At 45.0% G+C, this 20,116-nt stretch overlaps 1 protein-coding gene across 1 annotated transcript in view; it reads right to left on the reverse strand.

The window, feature by feature from the left end:
* The window catches only part of LOC134947805 (sodium- and chloride-dependent neutral and basic amino acid transporter B(0+)-like), a 119,858-nt gene that overhangs the window by 56,475 nt on the left and 43,267 nt on the right, over positions 1–20,116 (reverse strand). Inside the window, exons 4-5 of the mRNA XM_063935683.1 lie at positions 9,438–9,599; positions 5,807–5,927 (exon numbers count right to left, since the gene is read on the reverse strand). Of these exons, the coding sequence (XP_063791753.1) occupies positions 5,807–5,927; positions 9,438–9,599 (283 nt within the window). The remainder of the gene's footprint in view (positions 1–5,806; positions 5,928–9,437; positions 9,600–20,116) is intronic.

The raw sequence follows: 20,116 nt of genomic DNA on the forward strand, positions 1-20,116 counted from the left end.
TGCTAATTGCCTATAATTTCCACCTGTTGTCTATTCCATTTGCACAAGAGCATGTGAAATTGATTGTCAATCAGTGTTGCTTTCTAAGTGGACAGTTTGATTTCACAGAAGTGTGATTGACTTGGAGTTACATTGTGTTGTTTAAGTGTTCCCTTTATTTAATTTGAGCAGTGTATATATGCATACCTCCCAACATGACCTTCTCCAGGAGGGACAGAATGCTCTGCTACTGGACCTTTCTCTTCATTTATGATTGCCATCACCTGTACTAAAACACCTTTCTTATACATTAACCTGTTAAGCACAGGTGATGGCAATCATAAATTAAGAGAAAAGTCTAGAAGCAGAGCATTGTGGGAGGTATGTATATATATATATATAATGTATATATATATAAAATATAAATACATTTCTTATACTGTATGTCATCAAACTTGGTGTTATGCACAAATGTATTTAAAATATTGTATATAATTACCTTCAGGCTATATGTATTATGCCTAAAACATTTGCACAGTACTGTACTTCTGTTCCCAAGCATTTTGGATATGGACGACTAAACTTGTACTCACGCCTGGAGCTAAGTGCTACTCATCCGTGTAGCACTGCGGGGCTTAACACAATAAAGATGGCATGGGGGAAACAGCTTCAATTAGAGATGTGCGGGTTCAGATTTACTCGGTTCTTCCCGCCAAGTTTGTATCTGAAAACAAGGTAAAACGTCATCTTTCAGAGACATCTTTGATTTTTATCGGCGATTGAAAAAACGCAAGTGCCGAGATTCTCGGAAAGATGACGTTTTGCCTCGTTTTCACATCCGAACTTGGTGGGAAGAACTGGGTAAATCTGAACCCTCACATCTCTAGCTACAATAGAGTAGTGAGACAGGAGACAGCGCTGGAGTGCACTTCTCTCTAACATTCCCCTCCTGCATAATATAATCTGGATAAATGTTGTGTCATGTGTTTTACCTTTTATTTCTCATACGTCCTAGAGGATGCTGGGGTCACCATTAGAACCATGTGGTATAGACGAGATCCGCGGGAGACATGGCCACTTTAAGACTTTGAATGGACGTGAACTGGCTCCTCCCTCTATGCCCCTCCTCCAGACTCCAGTTTTAGAATTGTGCCCAGCCAGACTGGATGCACAATGAGGATCTCTACAGAGTTTCTCGGGAAAAGACTTTTGTTAGGTTTTTTATTTTCAGGGAGACTGCTGGCAACATCATTCCCATCATTTTTGGGAATGATATTGGACACGGAACTACAGAGAGTCTTTCTTCCTGTGGAAAAGGTGCTGGAACTTCAGAGTCTGGTCAGACAATTCTGAAACCAGTAAGAGTGTCAATCCATCAATGCATTCGGTTGCTGGGGAAGATGGTTGCGGCCTACGAGGCCATTCAGTTTGGCAGGTTCCATGCCAGAGTGTTTCAGTGGGACCTGTAGGACAAGTGGTCCGGGTCCCATCTACACATGCACCAGAGAATAATCCTGTCGTCTAAGGCCAGGACATCGCTCCTGTGGTGGCTGCACAGCTCTCACCTCCTAAAGGGGCGCAGGTTCGGGATACAGGATTGGATCCTGGTGACCACGGATGCAAGCCTCCGAGGTTGGGGGGCAGTCACACTGGGAGAAAGCTTCCAAAGAAGATGGTCAAGTCAGGAAACTTGTCTCCACATAAATGTTCTGGAGTTAAGGGCCATTTACAACGGCCTCCTACAAGCGGAACACCTTCTTTGAGATCTGCCAGTACTGATCCAGTCAGACAATGTAACAGCAGTAGCGTACATAAACCGTCAGGGCGGAACGAAAAGCAGAGCGGCAATGGCAGAAGACACAAGGATTTTCCGCTGAGTGGAAAAACATACAAGCGCTCTGTCAGCGATATTCATTCCAGGATTGCACAACTGGGAAGCATACTTCCTCAGCAGACACGATCTCCATCCAGGAGAGTGGGGCCTCCACCAAGAAGTCTTCGCAGAGGTGACAAGTCTTTGGGGAGTTCCTCAAATAGACATGATGGCATCTCGTCTCAACAAGAAGCTTCAGAGATATTGTTCCAGGTCAAGGGACCCTCAAGCAATAGCAGTGGATGCACTGGTGACACCGTGGGTGTTTCAGTCGGTGTGTGTATTCCCTCCACTTCCTCTAATTCCGAAAGTTCTAAAGATCATAAGAAGAACAAAGATCAGGGTGATCGTCATTGTTCCAGACTGGCCAAGGAGGGCTTGGTATCCAGATCTTCAGGAAATTACTTATAGGAGATCCCTGGCTTCTTCCTCTGCGCGACGACCTGTTACGACAGGGGCCGTGCGTGTATCAAGACTTACCGCGGCTGTGTTTGAAGGCATGGCGGTTGAACGCAGAATCCTAACCCATAAGGGTATTCCCAGTGAAGTCATTCCCACACTTATTCAGGCCAGAAAGGGGGTAACGGCTAAACATTACCACCATATTTGGAGAAAATATATCTCTTGGTATGAAGCCAAAGGGGCTCCTACGGAAGAGTTTCGCCTGAGGCTTTTTCTCCATTTTCTACAAGTAGGTGTGGATTCGGGCCTAAAATTAGGCTCAATTAAGGTACAGATTTCAGCCTTATCAGTTTTCTTTCAGAAACAATTGGCCTCCCTTCCAGAAGTTCAGACTTTCCTGAAAGGAGTGTTGCACATCCAACCTCCATTTGTGCCTTCGGTGGCACCTTGGGACCTTAATGTAGTGTTGCAGTTCCTTCAATCACATTAGTTTGAACCTTTGCGGAAGGTGGAGTTGAAATTCCTCTCTTGGAAAGTGGTCATCCTGTTGGCCTTGGCATCTGCAAGGCGGGTGTCTGAGTTAGCGGCCTTGTCTCACAAGAGTCCTTATTTGATCTTCCATGAAGATAGAGCTGAGTTGAGGACACGTCAGCAATTTTTACCGAAGGTGGTTTCCTCTTTCCACATAAACCAAACTATCGTGGTACCTGTGGCTACTGACGCCTTCGTTGAATCAAAATCTCTGGATGTCGTCAGAGCTTTGAAGAATTATGTCGCCAGAATGGCTCAGATTAGGAAAACAGAGGCTCTGTTTGTCCTGTATGCTCCCAACAAGGTTGGGTGCCCTGCTTCCAAGCAGACCATTGTGCGCTGGATCTGTAACACGATTCAGCAGGCCCGTTCCACGGCTGGACTGCCGTTACCGGAATCAGTGAAGGCCCATTCCACTAGGAAGCTGGGGGTTCGTCCTGGGCGGCTGCCCGGGGGGTCTCGGCATTGCAACTTTGCCGAGCAGCTACTTGGTCGGCGTCAAACACTTTTGCAAAGTTCTACAAGTTTGACACTGATGAAGACCTTAAGTTCGGTCAATCAGTGCTGCAGAGTCATTCACACTCTCCCGCCCGTTCTAGAGCTTTGGTATAACCCCATGGTTCTTATGGTGACCCCAGCATCCTCTACGACGTATGAGAAAATAGGATTTTAATACCTACCGGTAATTCCTTTTCTCTTAGTCCGTAGAGGATGCTGGGCGCCCGTCCCAGTGCCTACTGTATCTGCAGTTAATAGTTATGGTTACACATATGTTGTGTTACGTTTATTGTCAGCCTGTTGCTGAAATTGTTCATGCCGTTGGCTTGTGTTCTGTTGAATGCCACGTTGTGAGGCATGCTTGAGGTGTGAGCTGGTATGAATCTCACCTTAGTTAACAATAAATCCTTTTCTCGAAATGTCCATCTCCCTGGGCACAGTTCCTATAACTGGAGTCTGGAGGAGGGGCATAGAGGGAGGAACCAGTTCACGCCCATTCATAGTTTTAAAGTGCCCATGTCTCCTGCGGATCCCATCTATACCCCATGGTTCTAATGGTGATCCCAGCATCCTTTACGGACTAAGAGAAAAGGATTTACCGGTAGGTATTAAAATCCTATTTTTCCCTCATGTATCAAACTTCTAGTTTTCCTATACAATTTCAGCTTATGTGCCAGACCATCTTACCCTCGTACCTCTTCTCAGAATGTCTGTGGAACTAAGCTGCCCGAACCTTTACAGATGGTTGCGACACACCCACGAAATGATCGTGACACGCCGGCATTTGATTATCCGCCCACGTTACCTCTCATAAACGCTCAATAACTTTGCACCCAAATTCTCACTGTGAGAATCAATCTCAGTGTGCGCAGTACGACTCAGACTATCTGTGCCAGAGACCATATATGTCACAGGGCCAGATTAACAATAAGGCGGATGGAGCTCCAGCTCCAGGCTTCCACATAAAAATAGGCCCATCTTCATTGCAGCATGATGATCACTACCCACCAGCTGACCACATGGTCTGCCATGAAGCATAACTATTAAGATTGTATTTCTATTTTTCTCACAAAATTGTAATTTTTTAAAATATTTTTACATATTTAGGGAGACATTGGAGCCAATAGTGCAGGGATGTACACGCCTATATGGCTCTGGCCACACCCACACAGCACTGATCACACCTCCCATTTCTCACAATAAGCCCTTGAATATTTTAAGCTCCAGGCCCATGTGGCCCTTAATCCGGCCCTGTAACTGACAGAGTAATGTAAAAGAGCATTGCTACACTGCAGCACACGCCTACAACATGCATCAGGTGCACAGAATTAATTAGGTTAACTGCAAAAGCATCAATTTGGTCAGCCACAAGCACTCTTGGTACATGCCTTAAGATCGGTATGTTTTCCCGGCGGACGGGATGCCGGTGGTCACAATATCAATGCCAGTATCCCGATATTTGAAATCCCAGCAGGGGTGAGGTGAGTATGTTAGTCCCTGTCCATTACTCCCTAACCCCCCCTTGCCCACAGCCTAACCCTAACCCTCCCCCTGGTGTTGTTTAAACCTAACCCCCCTCCCCGCAGCCTATCCCTAACCTCTAACTCCTCCAGATGGCAGCTAAACCTAACCCCCCCTCCCCTCAGGCCCTAATCTTAACCTGCCTGTTATAATTACAAACGGGATGCCAGCTGTCAGGATGCCGGCGTCGGTCTCCTGACGCTGTCGAGATTCCCGCGTCAGCATTCTGATGGGTGTCGGGATTCCGACTGCCAGGATACCGACAGCCGGCATCTTGACGGCATCACCTTCAGATGTGCTTCCTCTGTACCATACTATATGATTCTAGCAGGTCATTCAATGCAGTGTGAGGGCTGTACTATCCACAATACATATTCATTTCACGTACTGCTAGATTGCCATGTAATGATTAGTAAGTGTTTTGTCTCCAACGTTCTGCCATAGTAGTATAGAGCTATTGGGGGTCATTCCGAGTTGATTGTTCGATGACCATTTTCGCAGCGCTGCGATCAGTTAAAAAAATGGCAACACTGCGCATACGTATGCACCGCAATGCGCACGCGCATCGTATGGGTACAAACAGCATCGTTGCTGTGCAATTCTTCTAGCGACAAATAAATTCGCACAACCGATCGCAAGGAGATCGACAGGAAGAGGGCGTTTACGGGTGTCAACTTCCGTTTTCTGGGAGTGGCAGGGAAAACGCAGGCGTGTCCAGGCGTTTGCAGGGCGGTGTTTGACGTCAATTCTGGGACCAGACAGGCTGAAGTGATCGCAAGGGCTGAGTAAGTTCAGACCTACTCAGAAACTGCAAAAAACTTTTTCGTACCGCTCGGCTGCACATGCGATCGCACACTTGCAAAGAGAAAATACACTCCCCCGTGGGCGGCAACTATGCATTTGTATGGCTGCAAAAAGTAGCTAGCAAGCGATCAACTCAGAATGAGGCCCATAGTTCACAATCCAAACACTATCCATCCTCCGGATAACCATCATACTTACTCCCAGTATTGTTTGCTTGGTAGTTCCGTGGTGTTGTCATTGGAGCAGGTGAGATTGTGTTCGTGTATCCATGACACATTCATTGTTACTGTAGCATTATCCAGTGTTACATTGCGTAAACCTGGAAAAGATGTTCGACTTGTTTCAATATATTATTATAATAGATTTATTTGCTTTGACATGTGAAAGAAAAGTGAAATGAATATTATATGTACAATATGTTTCTTCAGCTACAGTCGCTTTCACCATGCTGCAGACGGCATCGGTATGAAAAGCCGGTGGGCGGGATCCCGGCTGTCAGTATACTGACAGCGGGTTCCCGACCACCGGTATGCTGGCAGCAGGGCGATGGCTAGCAAGGATTTATCTTCCCTCTGTCATGGACACCCATGGAGGGAGGAAATCCTGTGGCACCAGGATTACGGGGTCAGTATTTCACTACTAGTCGGGAATTCCGGCATTGGCATTGCGACATCCGGGATCCCAATTAGCTGTATGGTGACCGCTTCCCCTGCAGACAATAGGTAATTCCAGGATGTAGTGAGCATGTTGACACTATAATGTGTAATGTCATAATGTTGACACGGTCAAAACGTTGACTCGTAACAAATCGACACTTGCAAAATGCCACAATTGAATTAGCGATGCTACCAAATCTAAAAAAGAGAAAATTTAGGTTTAGTCAGTGCTGGCCCTGACTAATTTGGTGCCCTTGGCAATATATTGGCTGGTCATTTTCTCCATCACTATGATGGCATCCCAGTAACTGCATGCCATGAGTGACACAGGGACAGATCAGCTATTCTTTCCGGGGCTATTGTACTAAGTCCTGGAGAGAGATAAAGTGGAGAGAGATAAAGTACCAAATAGCTCCTGTCATTTTTCAAACACAGCCTGTAACATGGCAGTTAGGTTGGCTGGTACTTTCTCTCTCTCCTTTTTATCTCTCTTCAAGGCTCGGTACATCTATCCAGCTGGCATAAGTCTATGTACATAAAATAGACATATATATAGTTACAGCATTATACAGCCACTTAGATAAGGCTTGCATCTACCTGGGCATCTTGAGCGAGCAGCAATGCAAGATGTGCCTCACCACCAGTACCACCGGGCATTTACTCTGCTGCCAAACTATAAGAATGATCCACACCTTGCTGTGTGCTGCCAGCATAAAGCACAATGCACAACTCCCAGTATCACTACATAATGCCCATACCGCCAATTTTATTCTGGTGCGTGGCTGGGGCACATCCATGTTACTCTGGCTGCCCCAGTCCCTCTTCTCCCAGCTACAGCTGCCTCCTCCTCCTCCCGATGCTCGTTTTCTGAATTATAGCGGCTGCCCATCCAGACCCTCATCGTGTGTAATTTAAGCTGCTGTGACAATCACATAGTGGGATTGTCTTGCCAGCCTGCAAGGGAACAAAGTTGTCACCATCTTCCCCAGCCCGGCGGAGACACAGAATGCTTGTTAGCAGCCACACTCTCTTCTGCCTCACATCGGCAGCACCAGGACATCACACAACTATGGCTGGGGATAGTGGCCACTGCCCAGCCTGCCCCTAAGTCCCCTCTCTAGAGCTAGGTTGCCCTAGACAAGCGCCTAGATTGCCTACGCCCAAGGCTGGCTCTGGGTTTAGTTTAGCGTTAGTGACTCAGGGGCAGATTTCTTAAGCTCAGTGAAGTGATAAAGTGGAAGGTGATAAAGGAACAGCCAATAAATTTATCACTTCACCGAGCCTAATAAATCTGCCCCTCAGAGGCTTAACATTGTCTGTTGGCATTTTGTACGTGTCAACATTTTGTGGGTGTCAACATTCTGCAAGTTGATATGATAACATATTGACATTTTGTCTGTCAACATATTGTCCCTTTTGTATATATTCTGAATGTCAGCAAAACATGCCAAACCCATACTCCCAACGTTCTCTATATCTTAGAGTCTCTTCAGATGTCATGCATGTGCCGCTCTTACACTCAACAAACAGATTCCACATGAACAAAAGTAAGAAAACTATTTGTACATGACATGACACTACAAATATGAAAAATAATTATATTGCAGCAACGGATCCAGGTGGGGGTTCAAAACCCGTGATAGGCCCACAGTGGAGTAAGCAGCTCCTATAGCTCTCAGCAGAAGCCTCCCTCCCTAGCATGGCACACAATGCCAGCCAGGGAGAGAGCAGAGACTGCTGCCTCTACTGTATGTGCTGGGCTGGGGAGGGAGGCTGCTGCTGCTGCTGTTGCTTTCTCAGATTCCTCCCCTCAGCAGCAGACAAGCTAAGTTATAGGAACCACCTCCTCTACTGTGACCTGCAGCAGCCGCTGCCCAATCACCGGGGATTGCTCCCCCTGGATCCAACACTGTTATATTGTTGGTTTTAATTAACCCACACAAAACAAAATTGGCCTTGGTGGCAATAACTTGTTAAATCTGTTGTGAAATTGACATTATACCTTTGAGTCCAGTTGCAACAGATCTCTTGTTTCAGTCATCACTGGAGTTTGAGTGTTAGATCACAAACTTAGTTGCTGTGACTGCTATCATGGAACAGTAAGGGTGTGTACACACGGTGAGATCCTTGCTATGTCCAATTTTTACTTTGCGGTTTCCCCTGAACTCCCCGGAGCCCAGCACCACTGATTTTGACTAACTTTTCTTGAGATATGGACTATGTGTGCTTACGATTTTGGCTTATGTGAGATTTAACTAACGTGAGGTGAACTAGATAGTGCACCGATCTCGCAAGGATTGACTTGCTTGCACAGTATATATTTTCTTGTGATACCAACCTGGCGGGACCGCGCATCGGGATCGAATCGGGATCGCAAGTGGCATAACACCTTGCGATTTGCGTTAACTTTTCTTGCGATTTTGACTATATAGTCAAAATCGAAAGAAAAAAATCTCACCGTGGGTACACACCATAATAATGAGAGAGTTCAGTGTGGAGCTCATTATGCTGTGATTACTCAGTATCAAAGCAGAGGAACCAGCCAATGACATCTCTAAGCCATGTATCACAGATGTGATGAAAGTGATTCGCTTTGGTAGGCTACTTGAATGAGGTTCAGCAGTTCCTTAGCAGCATGGAACCCAATGGTAGCAGCTTCACCAACCCTAGAGCTCCTAGGAGACAAGTCTTGACCGCTATTTATTTTATGTCTATTGGGCCGCTTGTTTCTTTCCCCTTTTTGCCACTGATGAAGCAATAACTCCTGTAGGAAACTCGAGAGAGATGTACGACACTGTCACTACAAAGGTCTCCCGTGACGGCAAGAGGCTTCTTTGTTCTGCAAAAAGACATTTCTAGCAATATAGCAGGTAACAGGAAGGAGTAAGGGTAACTGGACCTGGACAAGGGTGGTTAGACGGGGAAGAGGCACAAGCGGGGACAACAAATCATAGACAAGCATAGTGGCACAGGTGGTGACTTGGGTCATTATTTTGCACTGTCTCATTGAAGAAGGAGGAAGAATTAGAGCATCCTTTGCTGAGTATTGTTTCAGATGTAATACCGATGGAGTACATGGTGCTTTACCTTGTTATCCTGATTCATCCAATTCCCGTGTTATCCCTTTTCATTCATCCATGACTAATGACATCAATAAGATTAGGCCTACTTACCACTTAATCCGCTGCAACAATTACTATCTGCCCACTCAAAGCATTCAGACCAGGGCAGGTAACTCCGAAATGATGCAAATAAATAAAACAGACTGTAGGCAATAATCACATTGTAGTAAATCGACACTAGAGTTGATATCAGCACCATAGTAACACCCACACCTGGAATTGAAAAACAAATGACACAGTTACACCAACACGTATCTCATTGAATGTAATGCTACAGTAGCTACAGTGTGTTCCCTGTAGTATCAGGAGCATAATGACAGGCTTTTAAAACCAATTCTTATATTACAACTGTTTATATAAGAATATACACAATTGCTAAGTATCTTATGTTTCATCTGATACTTAGACCCCTGTGGATTCAAATTTTTGTGATATAAAGGGATATATGTGAGTGTGGGTATCCGGACGATAGTTATCCAGTGCCTAGACAGACAGTCAATAGTTACATGTTACGATGTATGTAATGTGCTGGCTGGTTTCCCCGGGTATCGGCAGCACTGTGTGCATTACAGGCGCCATGTGGCTCAGCATAAGGCATCACACTTCTTCTAAGCCCGCCCACAGACTCCTGTGAAATTAGCCAATGAGAGTCTGCGGGCAGGCTTAGAAGTAGTGTGATGCCTTATGCTGAGTCCCGTGTGCCGCATTGCACCTGATACACAAAGCGCTGTCAATCACTGAGGGAACCAGCCAGCACATATGTTACATACATCAGAACATATACGTTTATATGTGCTAAGCGGTTCCCCCCGGCCTATACGGTCAGCCCTGCAGCCACCAGTGGTCGACAGGGTGAAAAGGTCAACATGGAAATGGTCAAAAGACAAATGGTCGACACAAGTTTTTTTTTTTTTAAATGTTAAACTTTTGCTTCATTTACCATCCACGTGGACTACTACTGGGAATAATAAGTTGCCCGAAGTGTGGCGAGCAAAGCGAGCCTTGCAAGGGTACACGTTAAACTAATTGTGGTCACATATGAAGAAACATACAAAATTACACCCCAAACACTTTAAAAAAACATGCGTCGACCATTTCCATGTCGAACGTTTAACCCTGTCGACCTTAGTTGACCTTTTATCTGTTGACCTTTTGACCGTCTACCTTTTGCGCCTGTTGACCTATTGCATGTCGACCATATGTGTTAACCTATTGACTGTCTATCTAATATGTGTAGATCTATTATACCACACCCATGAGTGTGACAGTATGCTGCTTTCATTGATTGGACTGTACATGCTCCTGTTAACTATAAATATACTGGATGCATTACTTTTTTTGCTGTGCTTTTCCACCACTTATTTGTATAAAAATTATATATACAGTAGCTAAATTATTTTTTTTTTAATTAATTTACATTGAATCCGACCATGATTTGCAATTGATACAACTGCATCTAGAGACCAGAGAGTAAAAGCTGCTAAGTATAGCCCTATAACTTAGAGGCATCTGAATGAGGCAATGCATTCGACAGCATGCCAAAGTTTGTTGACCTCATTCTTAATTGTGCTTTAGCTCTATTTAAGTGTTGTTAATTTATTACGGTTTCATCATAATCAGTCCATGAGACGTAATGCATGGGTGTCACTGACATCACTTTCAGCAAATTCTGCATTTATGTATGTGATTCATGGCTGTAAAAATTCTAAGTAATATATATATATTATATCTGTATTTATAAAATGTGCTTAGCAATTATAAATTATTACTCATCTGAAATGATTGATAACTGTAATATAAAGGTTCCTAAAGACCAGTGTCAGATGCACTAGTATTTTTTTTTTTAAAGGGGCAATGGTTTTGCCTTGTAAATGATTGCCCGTTTAAAAAAGGGGCAATCATTTGTTTGGCATTCTGCATGGCCGCTGAATTTGTTGGGCATTCTGCACCGCCGCCGAACTCGGGCTCAATTACATCCCATCCCTGATGTCAAGAAACACTGATGTAATCATAGGCGTGTGCAGGGGGCGTGCCTGGTGCGCACAGGCACCCCCTAATGTCCAGCACCTCCCACATGCCTGCACATTAGGGCAGTGCAGCACAGCGATCTCTTTTTCGCCTTCTTAAAGCAATTGCGAAACGTGCACGTCGGCGTTTCAGAGCGGTGCTGACAAGCCCGCTCGTACTGCTCACTGTGCAATATTATGCTCGAATAATTAATTGAAATAGAAATGTGTATATACAATAGAAGGACTAGTAGGATCAGATGAATGTTATGTAGGGAGGACTGTTGAAAATGTCAGTTTAGTGGTGACACAGTACAGCCGTCAGATATAGTTAAACGTGAGGACCAATTAAATCCTAGACGCTAGAAATTAGTGAAGGAGCATCTATAGGATGTGTATTTTGTTCTACAAATGTTACGCTTACTGATATTATTAAAACAGTGGCAATCGTGGCGTCTTAGAGTGGTGCCGACAAGCTCACTTGCACTGCTTGAGTGTATATGAGAAATAGAAGGGGATTTTTAAGGATGTCAGATCAGTAGTGCCATAGTACAGCCGTCATATATAGCCAAGTCTGAGGACTATTCAAATTCTGGACGATAGAAGTCTATAAGATAACAGTGAATGAGCACCTATAGGATGTGTATTTTGTCATAACAATGAAGTAGTTACGAACTTGTTACGTTTATTGATACTATTAAAGCAGTACAAAGCACACTACACTAAATAAATATAAGTCGTTATATATTAAATAGCTGCTATGTATCTCTACTGTAATTTTTAAGAGACGTGTTAGACAGGAATCTACCCAAACACAGCATTTGTAGAATATTGCAATTCTGGTATAGCCGTACATGGCACAGACGATATTGCATTTAAACATCTGCTAGTAATATTGGATACTGGGTATACTGACTCCTGGAGGTGACACATTTAAGGCATTTAAATCTGCTATAGATATTTTAGCAAAACGTCCCATGTTGAGTGATACATTCTAATGGCTGTTGCACATCCCCATTGTAAATCCTGAGTGACATGTAAGATAGGGATTTACCTTATACTGTACCTGGATATTGTTGTATCTTTGATATAGCTACACAGGGCACGGACAAAAGTGTATTTAAAACTTGCCGTATATACTAAACATGCGGTACAACAATTCCTAGATGACAGCACGTTAACTACTGATACATGTCCTCCCATCTTCTTCTTTTGTAATATCGGGAAGCAACCCAAGGGTAGCAAGTAGAAGCTCACTACATTTCTGTGTATAATAAGTGAAAATTGATGAAAATTTTGTGGAAATAGAAATCACGTAACACACACATTAAACGAGCAGATAGGTTTGCCTTGAATTGTTACTTATGTTTATGAAGTTAAAATCATCATAAAAGGCTGATATTGGGGATTCATCCCTCCAGCATGTGATACGGATAATCATTTGATGTGATATAGCAGATTCATTATAGAGAGTGGTGACAAATAAAGCCGTTGCGGCTTTTAACCACAAATTGGACATAATAACCCTCTAATTGCTGACGGGGATCCCAAACACGGATAATAATAGTGGATGTCTATAATAAAAACCACTGCGCATATATGTATATGTCTATTTCACATGTGAATTCTGTCAATAAGACATAATAGACGTGACCCAATAGGTACACAAGAGTCGGAGCAAATTATTATTCAGATACTATTATTAGCAAACTGGGTCAGGCCTAGACCTAAAAGGTAGCTATGGTTTTATTGCTCATGAAAAATTAATCGGTCTTCTAAAAGGGTCATTTGTCAGCAGAGTCGGTGCGATCATCTCAGGTGGATTTCTGACACTCACAGTCTCATCATGTGATACCTGTATCCTCTCATAGACATATACTTTAAATACCTATCCCTGCTGTTTATGTGTGGAATATATGTTGTCCAACCCTATATCTAGTATAAGCATTATATACAATCAATAGTCCCGCAAAGGTATATACATGTATATACACAACACAGTGAATTAAGTAAAAAATTCAGGCACAGTGAAGCAGTTTTTATTATTTTAATATTTTGTATCACAGAATTTATTCACATACTTCACATAATAGATTTATATTATTTTACACTTATGTTTCTCAATTGCTATATATTTTAAGTTAAGTGCTAATAAAAGTTATATTTTAATATCAATATTGATAATAGACAAATATTTCTCTCTTTTCTTCTAAGTGCGCCAACAAAGAGACAATCTTTTTCTGTCCCATGTTGTTCTTCAATCTTACTGTCTATGGCAGCACCCCCTATGATGAATGGTGAAAAAAACTCTCTGTAATCATATAATTTGGGGAATTCTTTACTGAAATTAGGAATACTAATAACTGTCTGGTGCAGAGGAAAATCCCTGTCCCCCCATTTCCCTTATATTTGCAGCACAGCGATCTCCGCAGAGCCTGCTGCTCAGTCCTGTGCTATTCCTCGCTGCCAGTAGTGCATTAACCGGTATGCTCGCTGACTTCCTGGGGCGGGCAGCTGGAGAAGCTCAGGCAGTCTGGGCAGCGGCTCCTCTCTTACAGTGTACTGCATCCACCGCCACTGAGTCTCTGCTTATCCCCCTCCCTCCCATGCCCATCTATCTACCCTCCATGCCTCTCACTCTCTCCATGCCCCCCTCACCCTTCATGCCACCCCTCTAAATGCCTCTCACTCTCTCCATCATGCCCCTCTCTCCTCATGCCTCCCCGCCCCAATGCCCCTCTTGCTCTGCATGACTCTATCTCCTTGTGCCCCCCCTCTCCATGCCTCTCTCTCTCCATTATATATATATATATATATATATATATATAGCTCATACTGTGTGGCGTAATGTCAACTTTCACTCATACTATGTGGCATAATGTAAACTTCAGCTCATGCTGTGTGGGGTAATGTGAATTTCGGCTCATACTGTGTGGCGTAATGTGAATTTCAACTCATACTGTGTGGCGTAATGTGATTAAGCCATGTGATTTTACTGAGAGAATGTAAAATGGTGCTAGACATGTCCCTGGGTGGTGCTAGACATGCCCAAAAGGCGGTGCTAGACACGCCCCTCTGGCGGTGCACCCCTTAATATAATTAGCTGCGCACGTAATGTGTACCCCTTGAAGAGATCCATTGTGCTTGTTCAGCTGAACTCATTGCAGGTAGCGCATCCTCTAGTATTATACCAGCAGAGAACAGCTAAAGGTTGTGGAGAATAAACAGTAATTAATGTACCTGGTTTATGTACAGTAGCTGTAGTAGTAAATGCTTTTACATAGTTTGCGGATGTCTGGACAGTTTTATTTATAAATAATAAAGGTACATTACTACGTAAAATACAATGAAATCAAGACGCAATACAAAATAACATAATTATATTTATTTACAATTAAATACAGACATCCGCAGTCTTCCCCTTTTTAAAGATCAAATGAGAATCTGCTTTTGTGTGTCCAACCGAGTTGTAAATAATAATGTTTAGCAGCATTATGCATTAGTTCCTCAACAGTAAAGTCATGTACTGTATTCCTCTAGACAGCGGGGGCTATATTTACTAAAGTGCTGGTTTTTAGAAGTGGTGATATTGCCCAGATCAATTAATCAGGTTGTTCTTATTTATCTAGCATTTTCTAGAAGATAATAGCTAGAATCTGGTTGGTTGCTATGGGCAACATCTTTACTTCTAAAAACCAGCACTTTAGTAAGTACCGAGCCAGGCCTAGCAGCACAGTCAGCAATGCTGAGACCGGATTGTTCTCTCTTTGGGAATAATAAAGTTCTGTTGAATACATCAATAGAAAGAAACTATAGCTGTATAGTGAGGTGGAAGTCTATTGTTTAGAGATTGCTGAATGTACATAGGTAACACATGATAATACGGTATATGATACTACTAACTGGCAGAGGGACCTAGCCAGGTCATCAACGTGCATCCCCTCCTGGCCCCGTCCAGTTCCCTTCTTTCTCAGTCCCTCCCATACCTACAGTATCCCATCCCCACCTGCTTTGTCCTGCGCTATCCCTGCTGTATACATACCCCAGGCCCTTTCCCGACCTCTGTCCTCACCAGCTGGTCTGGCCCATCGCTGCAATGGGAGCAGTCGAGGGTGGGTGTTACACACCACTCCCACTGCACATGAGAAAAGACAGACCGTAGCCAATTATTATATAGATCATGGGATAGATGAGGAGTACTAATAACGTTGGTACAGCAGGGGTAAGGATTTGCAGCATTGTGCATTAGTCATACCTCCCAACATGACCCTCTCCAGGAGGGACAGAATACTCTGCTTCTGGACTTTTCTCTTAATTTATGATTGCCATCACCTGTGCTGAAACGGTAACCGTGCTGAAACACCTTTCTAATCCATTGACATGTTCAACACAGGTGATGGCAATCATAAATTAAGAGGGAAGTCCAGAAACAGAGCATTCTGTCCCTCCTGGAGAGGGTCATGTTGGGAGGTATGCATTAGTCAGTGCCGTAACTAGACATTATAGCATCTGTGCCCCCCCCCCACACAAACACACAGTTAAAACAGGGTCAGTGCGCGCAGAGGCGTCACTAGGGTTGGTGTCATCCGGTGTGGTAACTCATGGTGTCACCCCCCATGGACTTCCTCCCATATCACACCACACACATCCTTAGTAATGTTTTTGTACTAGTTTTACTTGTAAATCAGAATTCCTGTATATCACTGAATGCGATGGCAATAGTAGTGACATAGGACCCTAATCAGGTTGGTTTGCATATTCTGCTAAAAAGCAGTATCTGCAATCGTTTCTGCAGCATGCTGGGGTCCGTCCAGCATGCTAATTGGCATCCAGCGATGCGATCGCAAAATAACTGAGATCCCATCGCTGAAGCAGAAACTAAGGATGACCCCCTACAGACGTAGCTAGGCTGCGTATGCAGGCGATGCACCGGCAATTTTGGGGTTGCAGTGGGCGCGTGTGATGTCACGTAGCCGCCCAAAAAAAGCTCTGACCCCTTTTCGCAGCTACGCCGGCCCCCAATGCCTGCCGCCAGTGGCGTAACTAGACATTTTAGTGCTATGTGCAAGATAGGGCATTGGCGCCAACCCGTATGCAAAATAGGGGCAGGGCGCGCCGTAGGCGTGCGTAAAAAATATAGGGGCATGGCTTCATGGGGAAGGGGTGTGGCCACAAAATAATAACGATTCATATTATGGTGCACAGTAGTCTCCATTATTCAAATTACGCCGCATAGTAGCGCCACTACACCAGGTAGAGCCCCTTTTTACACATTACGGCAGACAGCGTCCCCCTTTTTACACGTTACGGCAGACAGCGTCCCCCTTTTTACACATTACGGCAGACAGCATCCCCCTTTCTCTAACGTCCTAGTGGATGCTGGGGACTCCGTAAGGCCCATGGGGAATAGACGGGCTCCGCAGGAGACATGGGCACTTTAAGAAAGAATTTAGATTCTGGTGTGCTCTGGCTCCTCCCTCTATGTCCCTCCTCCAGACCTCAGTTTGAATCTGTGCCCGGACGAGCTGGGTGCTGTTCAGTGAGCTCTCCTGAGCTTGCTGTAAGAAAGTATTTTGTTAGGTTTTTTATTTTCAGGGAGCTCTGCTAGCAACAGACTCCCTGCATCGTGGGACAGAGGGGAGAGAAGCAGCCCTACTCTCTGAAAATAGGTCTTGCTTCTTAGGCTACTGGACACCATTAGCTCCAGAGGGATCGTACACAGGATCTCACCCTCGTCGTCCGATCCCAGAGCCGCGCCGCCGTCCCCCTCGCAGAGCCGGAAGACAGAAGCCGGGTGAGCATAAGAAGCAAGAAAACTTCGAAATCGGCGGCAGAAGACTCCAGTCTTCACTGAGGTAGCACACAGCACTGCAGCTGTGCGCCATTGCTCACACACACACCTCACATACTCCGGTCACTGTAAGGGTGCAGGGCGCAGGGGGGGGGGGCGCCCTGGGCAGCAATTGGGCCCTCTTTGGCAAAAGTTTAGCATATATACAGTTGGGCACTGTATATATGTATGAGCCCCCGCCAAGAAAATGTATATTTAAGCGGGACAGAAGCCCGCCGTCGAGGGGGCGGGGCTTCTTCCTCAGCACTCACCAGCGCCATGTTTTTCTCCACAGCACCGCTGAGAGGAAGCTCCCCAGACTCTCCCCTGCAGATACACGGTAGAAGAGGGTAAAAAGAGAGGGGGGGGGCACATAATTATGCGCAAAAATCATTATAAACAGCAGCTACTGGGTTAACATTAAGTTATTGTGTTATTCCTGGGTTAATAGCGCTGGGGTGTGTGCTGGCATACTCTCTCTCTGTCTCTCCAAAGGGCCTTGTGGGGGAATTGTCTTCAGATGAGCATTCCCTGAGTGTGTGGTGTGTCGGTACGTGTGTGTCGACATGTCTGAGGTAAAAGGCTCCCCTAAGGAGGAGATGGAGCAAATATGTGTGTGAGGGGTGTCTCCGTCGACAACGCCGACACCTGTTTGGATATGTGTAATTAAGTGCTAAGGTGAATTTATTGCACAAAAGATTAGAGAACAGACAGGGAATCTACCCATGTCTGTCCCTATGTCGCAGAGACCTTCAGAGTCTCTCAATGCTCACTATCCAAAATAATAGACACTGATATCGACACGGAGTCTGACTCCAGTGTCGACTACGATAATGCAAAGTTACAGCCAAAATGACAGGAAAGTATTCAATATATGATTATTGTAATAAAAGATGATTTGCATATCACTGATGACTCATCTGTCCCTGACACAAGGGTACACATGTTTAAGGGGAAGAAAGCTGAGGTAAATTTCCCTCCTCTCATGATGAAAAAGAGCAGGAATCTCCAGACAAGAGACTGCAGTTTCCCACAAAGAATTCTCAGGGAGTATCCTTCCCCTACTAGGGCCAGGATACGATGGGAATCTTCCCCTAGGGTGTCACGTTTGCCCAAAAGGTAGCCCTGACTTAACAGCTATCCTCAGGGATCCTGCAGATAGCGTGCACATTCTGGTACACTACTCAGACCGGCGATTGTCTCGGCATGGGTTTATAGCGCTGTAGCAGCGTGGACAGGTACCTTATCAGCAGAGATTGAGACGCTAGTATGTATATATATATGTATATATATAGATATATATATTAAAGATGCTGTCTTAAGATATATATCTAAAACATGCCCAAAAAGGCATTAGTCTACTGGATTCTAGGGTCAATGCTATGTCGATTTCTGTTTGACGTGTCCTGTAGATATGCAATGGACAGGTGATGCCGACTTAAGAGGCATATGGAAGGCTGAGGATTGTGTGGAGAAGGGATCTTGGACCTGATCTCCACAGCTATGGCTGGTAATTCTGATCTTTTGCCTTATATTCCTGCACAGCCTAGGAATGCACGACATTATCAAATGCAGCCTTTCGATCACAAAGAAACAAGAAAGTCCGAGGTACGTCCTTTCTTGCCAGAGGCAGGGGCAGAGGAAAGAAGCAGCACAACACAGCTAGTTCCCAGGAACAGAAGTCCTCCCCGGCCTCTACAAAATCCACCGCATGTCGTTGGGGCTCCACAGGCGGAGCTAGGCCCGGTGGGGGCACGTCTTCGTAATTTCAGCCACAAGTGGGTTCACTCCCTGTTGGATCCCTGGGCAATATTGTGTCTCAGGGATACAAGCTGGACTTTGAGGAGATGCCCCCTCACCGACGGCCCTGCCGGCTTCCCCCCACGAGAGGGAAATAGTGTTAACTGCAATTCACAAATTGTATCTTCAACAGGTGGTGGTCAAGGTTCCCCTCCTTCAACAAGGAGGGGGTTATTATTCGACCATGTTGTAGTCCCGAAACCGGACGGTTCGGTCAGACCCATATTAAATTTAAAATCCCTGAACATATACCTGAAAGGGTTCAAGTTCAAGATAGAATCGCTAAGAGCGGTCATAGCAAGCCTTAAAGAGGGAGATTTTATGGTGTCTCTGGACATAAAGGATGCCTACCTTCATGTCCCCATTTATCCACCTCATCAGGCGTACCTCAGATTTGCGGTACAGGATTGTCATTACCAATTTCAGCGTTGCCGTTTGGTCTCTCCACGGCCCCAAAAATCTTCACCAAGGTAATGGCGGAAATGATGGTGCTCCTGCGGAAGCAAGGTGTCACAATTATCCCGTACTGGGACGATCTCCTCATAAAAGCGAGATCAAGAGAGAAGTTGCTGAACAGCGTATCACTTTCTCTGGAAGTGTAACGGCAACACGGCTGGATTCTAAATATTCCAAAGTCGCAGTTGGTTCCTACGGCTCATCTGCCTTTCCTAGGCATGATTCTAGACAAAAGGGTTTATCTCCCGATAGAGAGAGCTCAGGAGCTCATGACACTGGTCAGGAACCTATTAAAACCAAAACAGGTGTCAGTGCATCACTGCACTCGAGTCCTGGGAAGGATGGTGGTATCATACGAGGCCATTCCCTTTGGCAGGTTCCATGCGAGGACCTTTCAATGGGACTTACTGGACAAGTGGTCCGGATCACATCTTCAGATGCATCGGTTAATCACCCTATCCCCCAGGGCCAGGGTGTCTCTCCTGTGGTGGCTGCAGAGTGCCATCTTCTCGAGGGCCGCAGATTCGGCATTCAGGACTGGATCCTGGTGACCACGGATGCAAGCCTCCGAGGGTGGGGAGCAGTCACACAGGGAAAAAAGTTCCAAGCTCTGCGGGTAAGTCAGGAGACTTGCCTTC

The sequence above is a fragment of the Pseudophryne corroboree genome, chromosome 8, assembly GCF_028390025.1.
Source record: "Pseudophryne corroboree isolate aPseCor3 chromosome 8, aPseCor3.hap2, whole genome shotgun sequence".
Classification (NCBI taxonomy): domain Eukaryota; kingdom Metazoa; phylum Chordata; class Amphibia; order Anura; family Myobatrachidae; genus Pseudophryne; species Pseudophryne corroboree.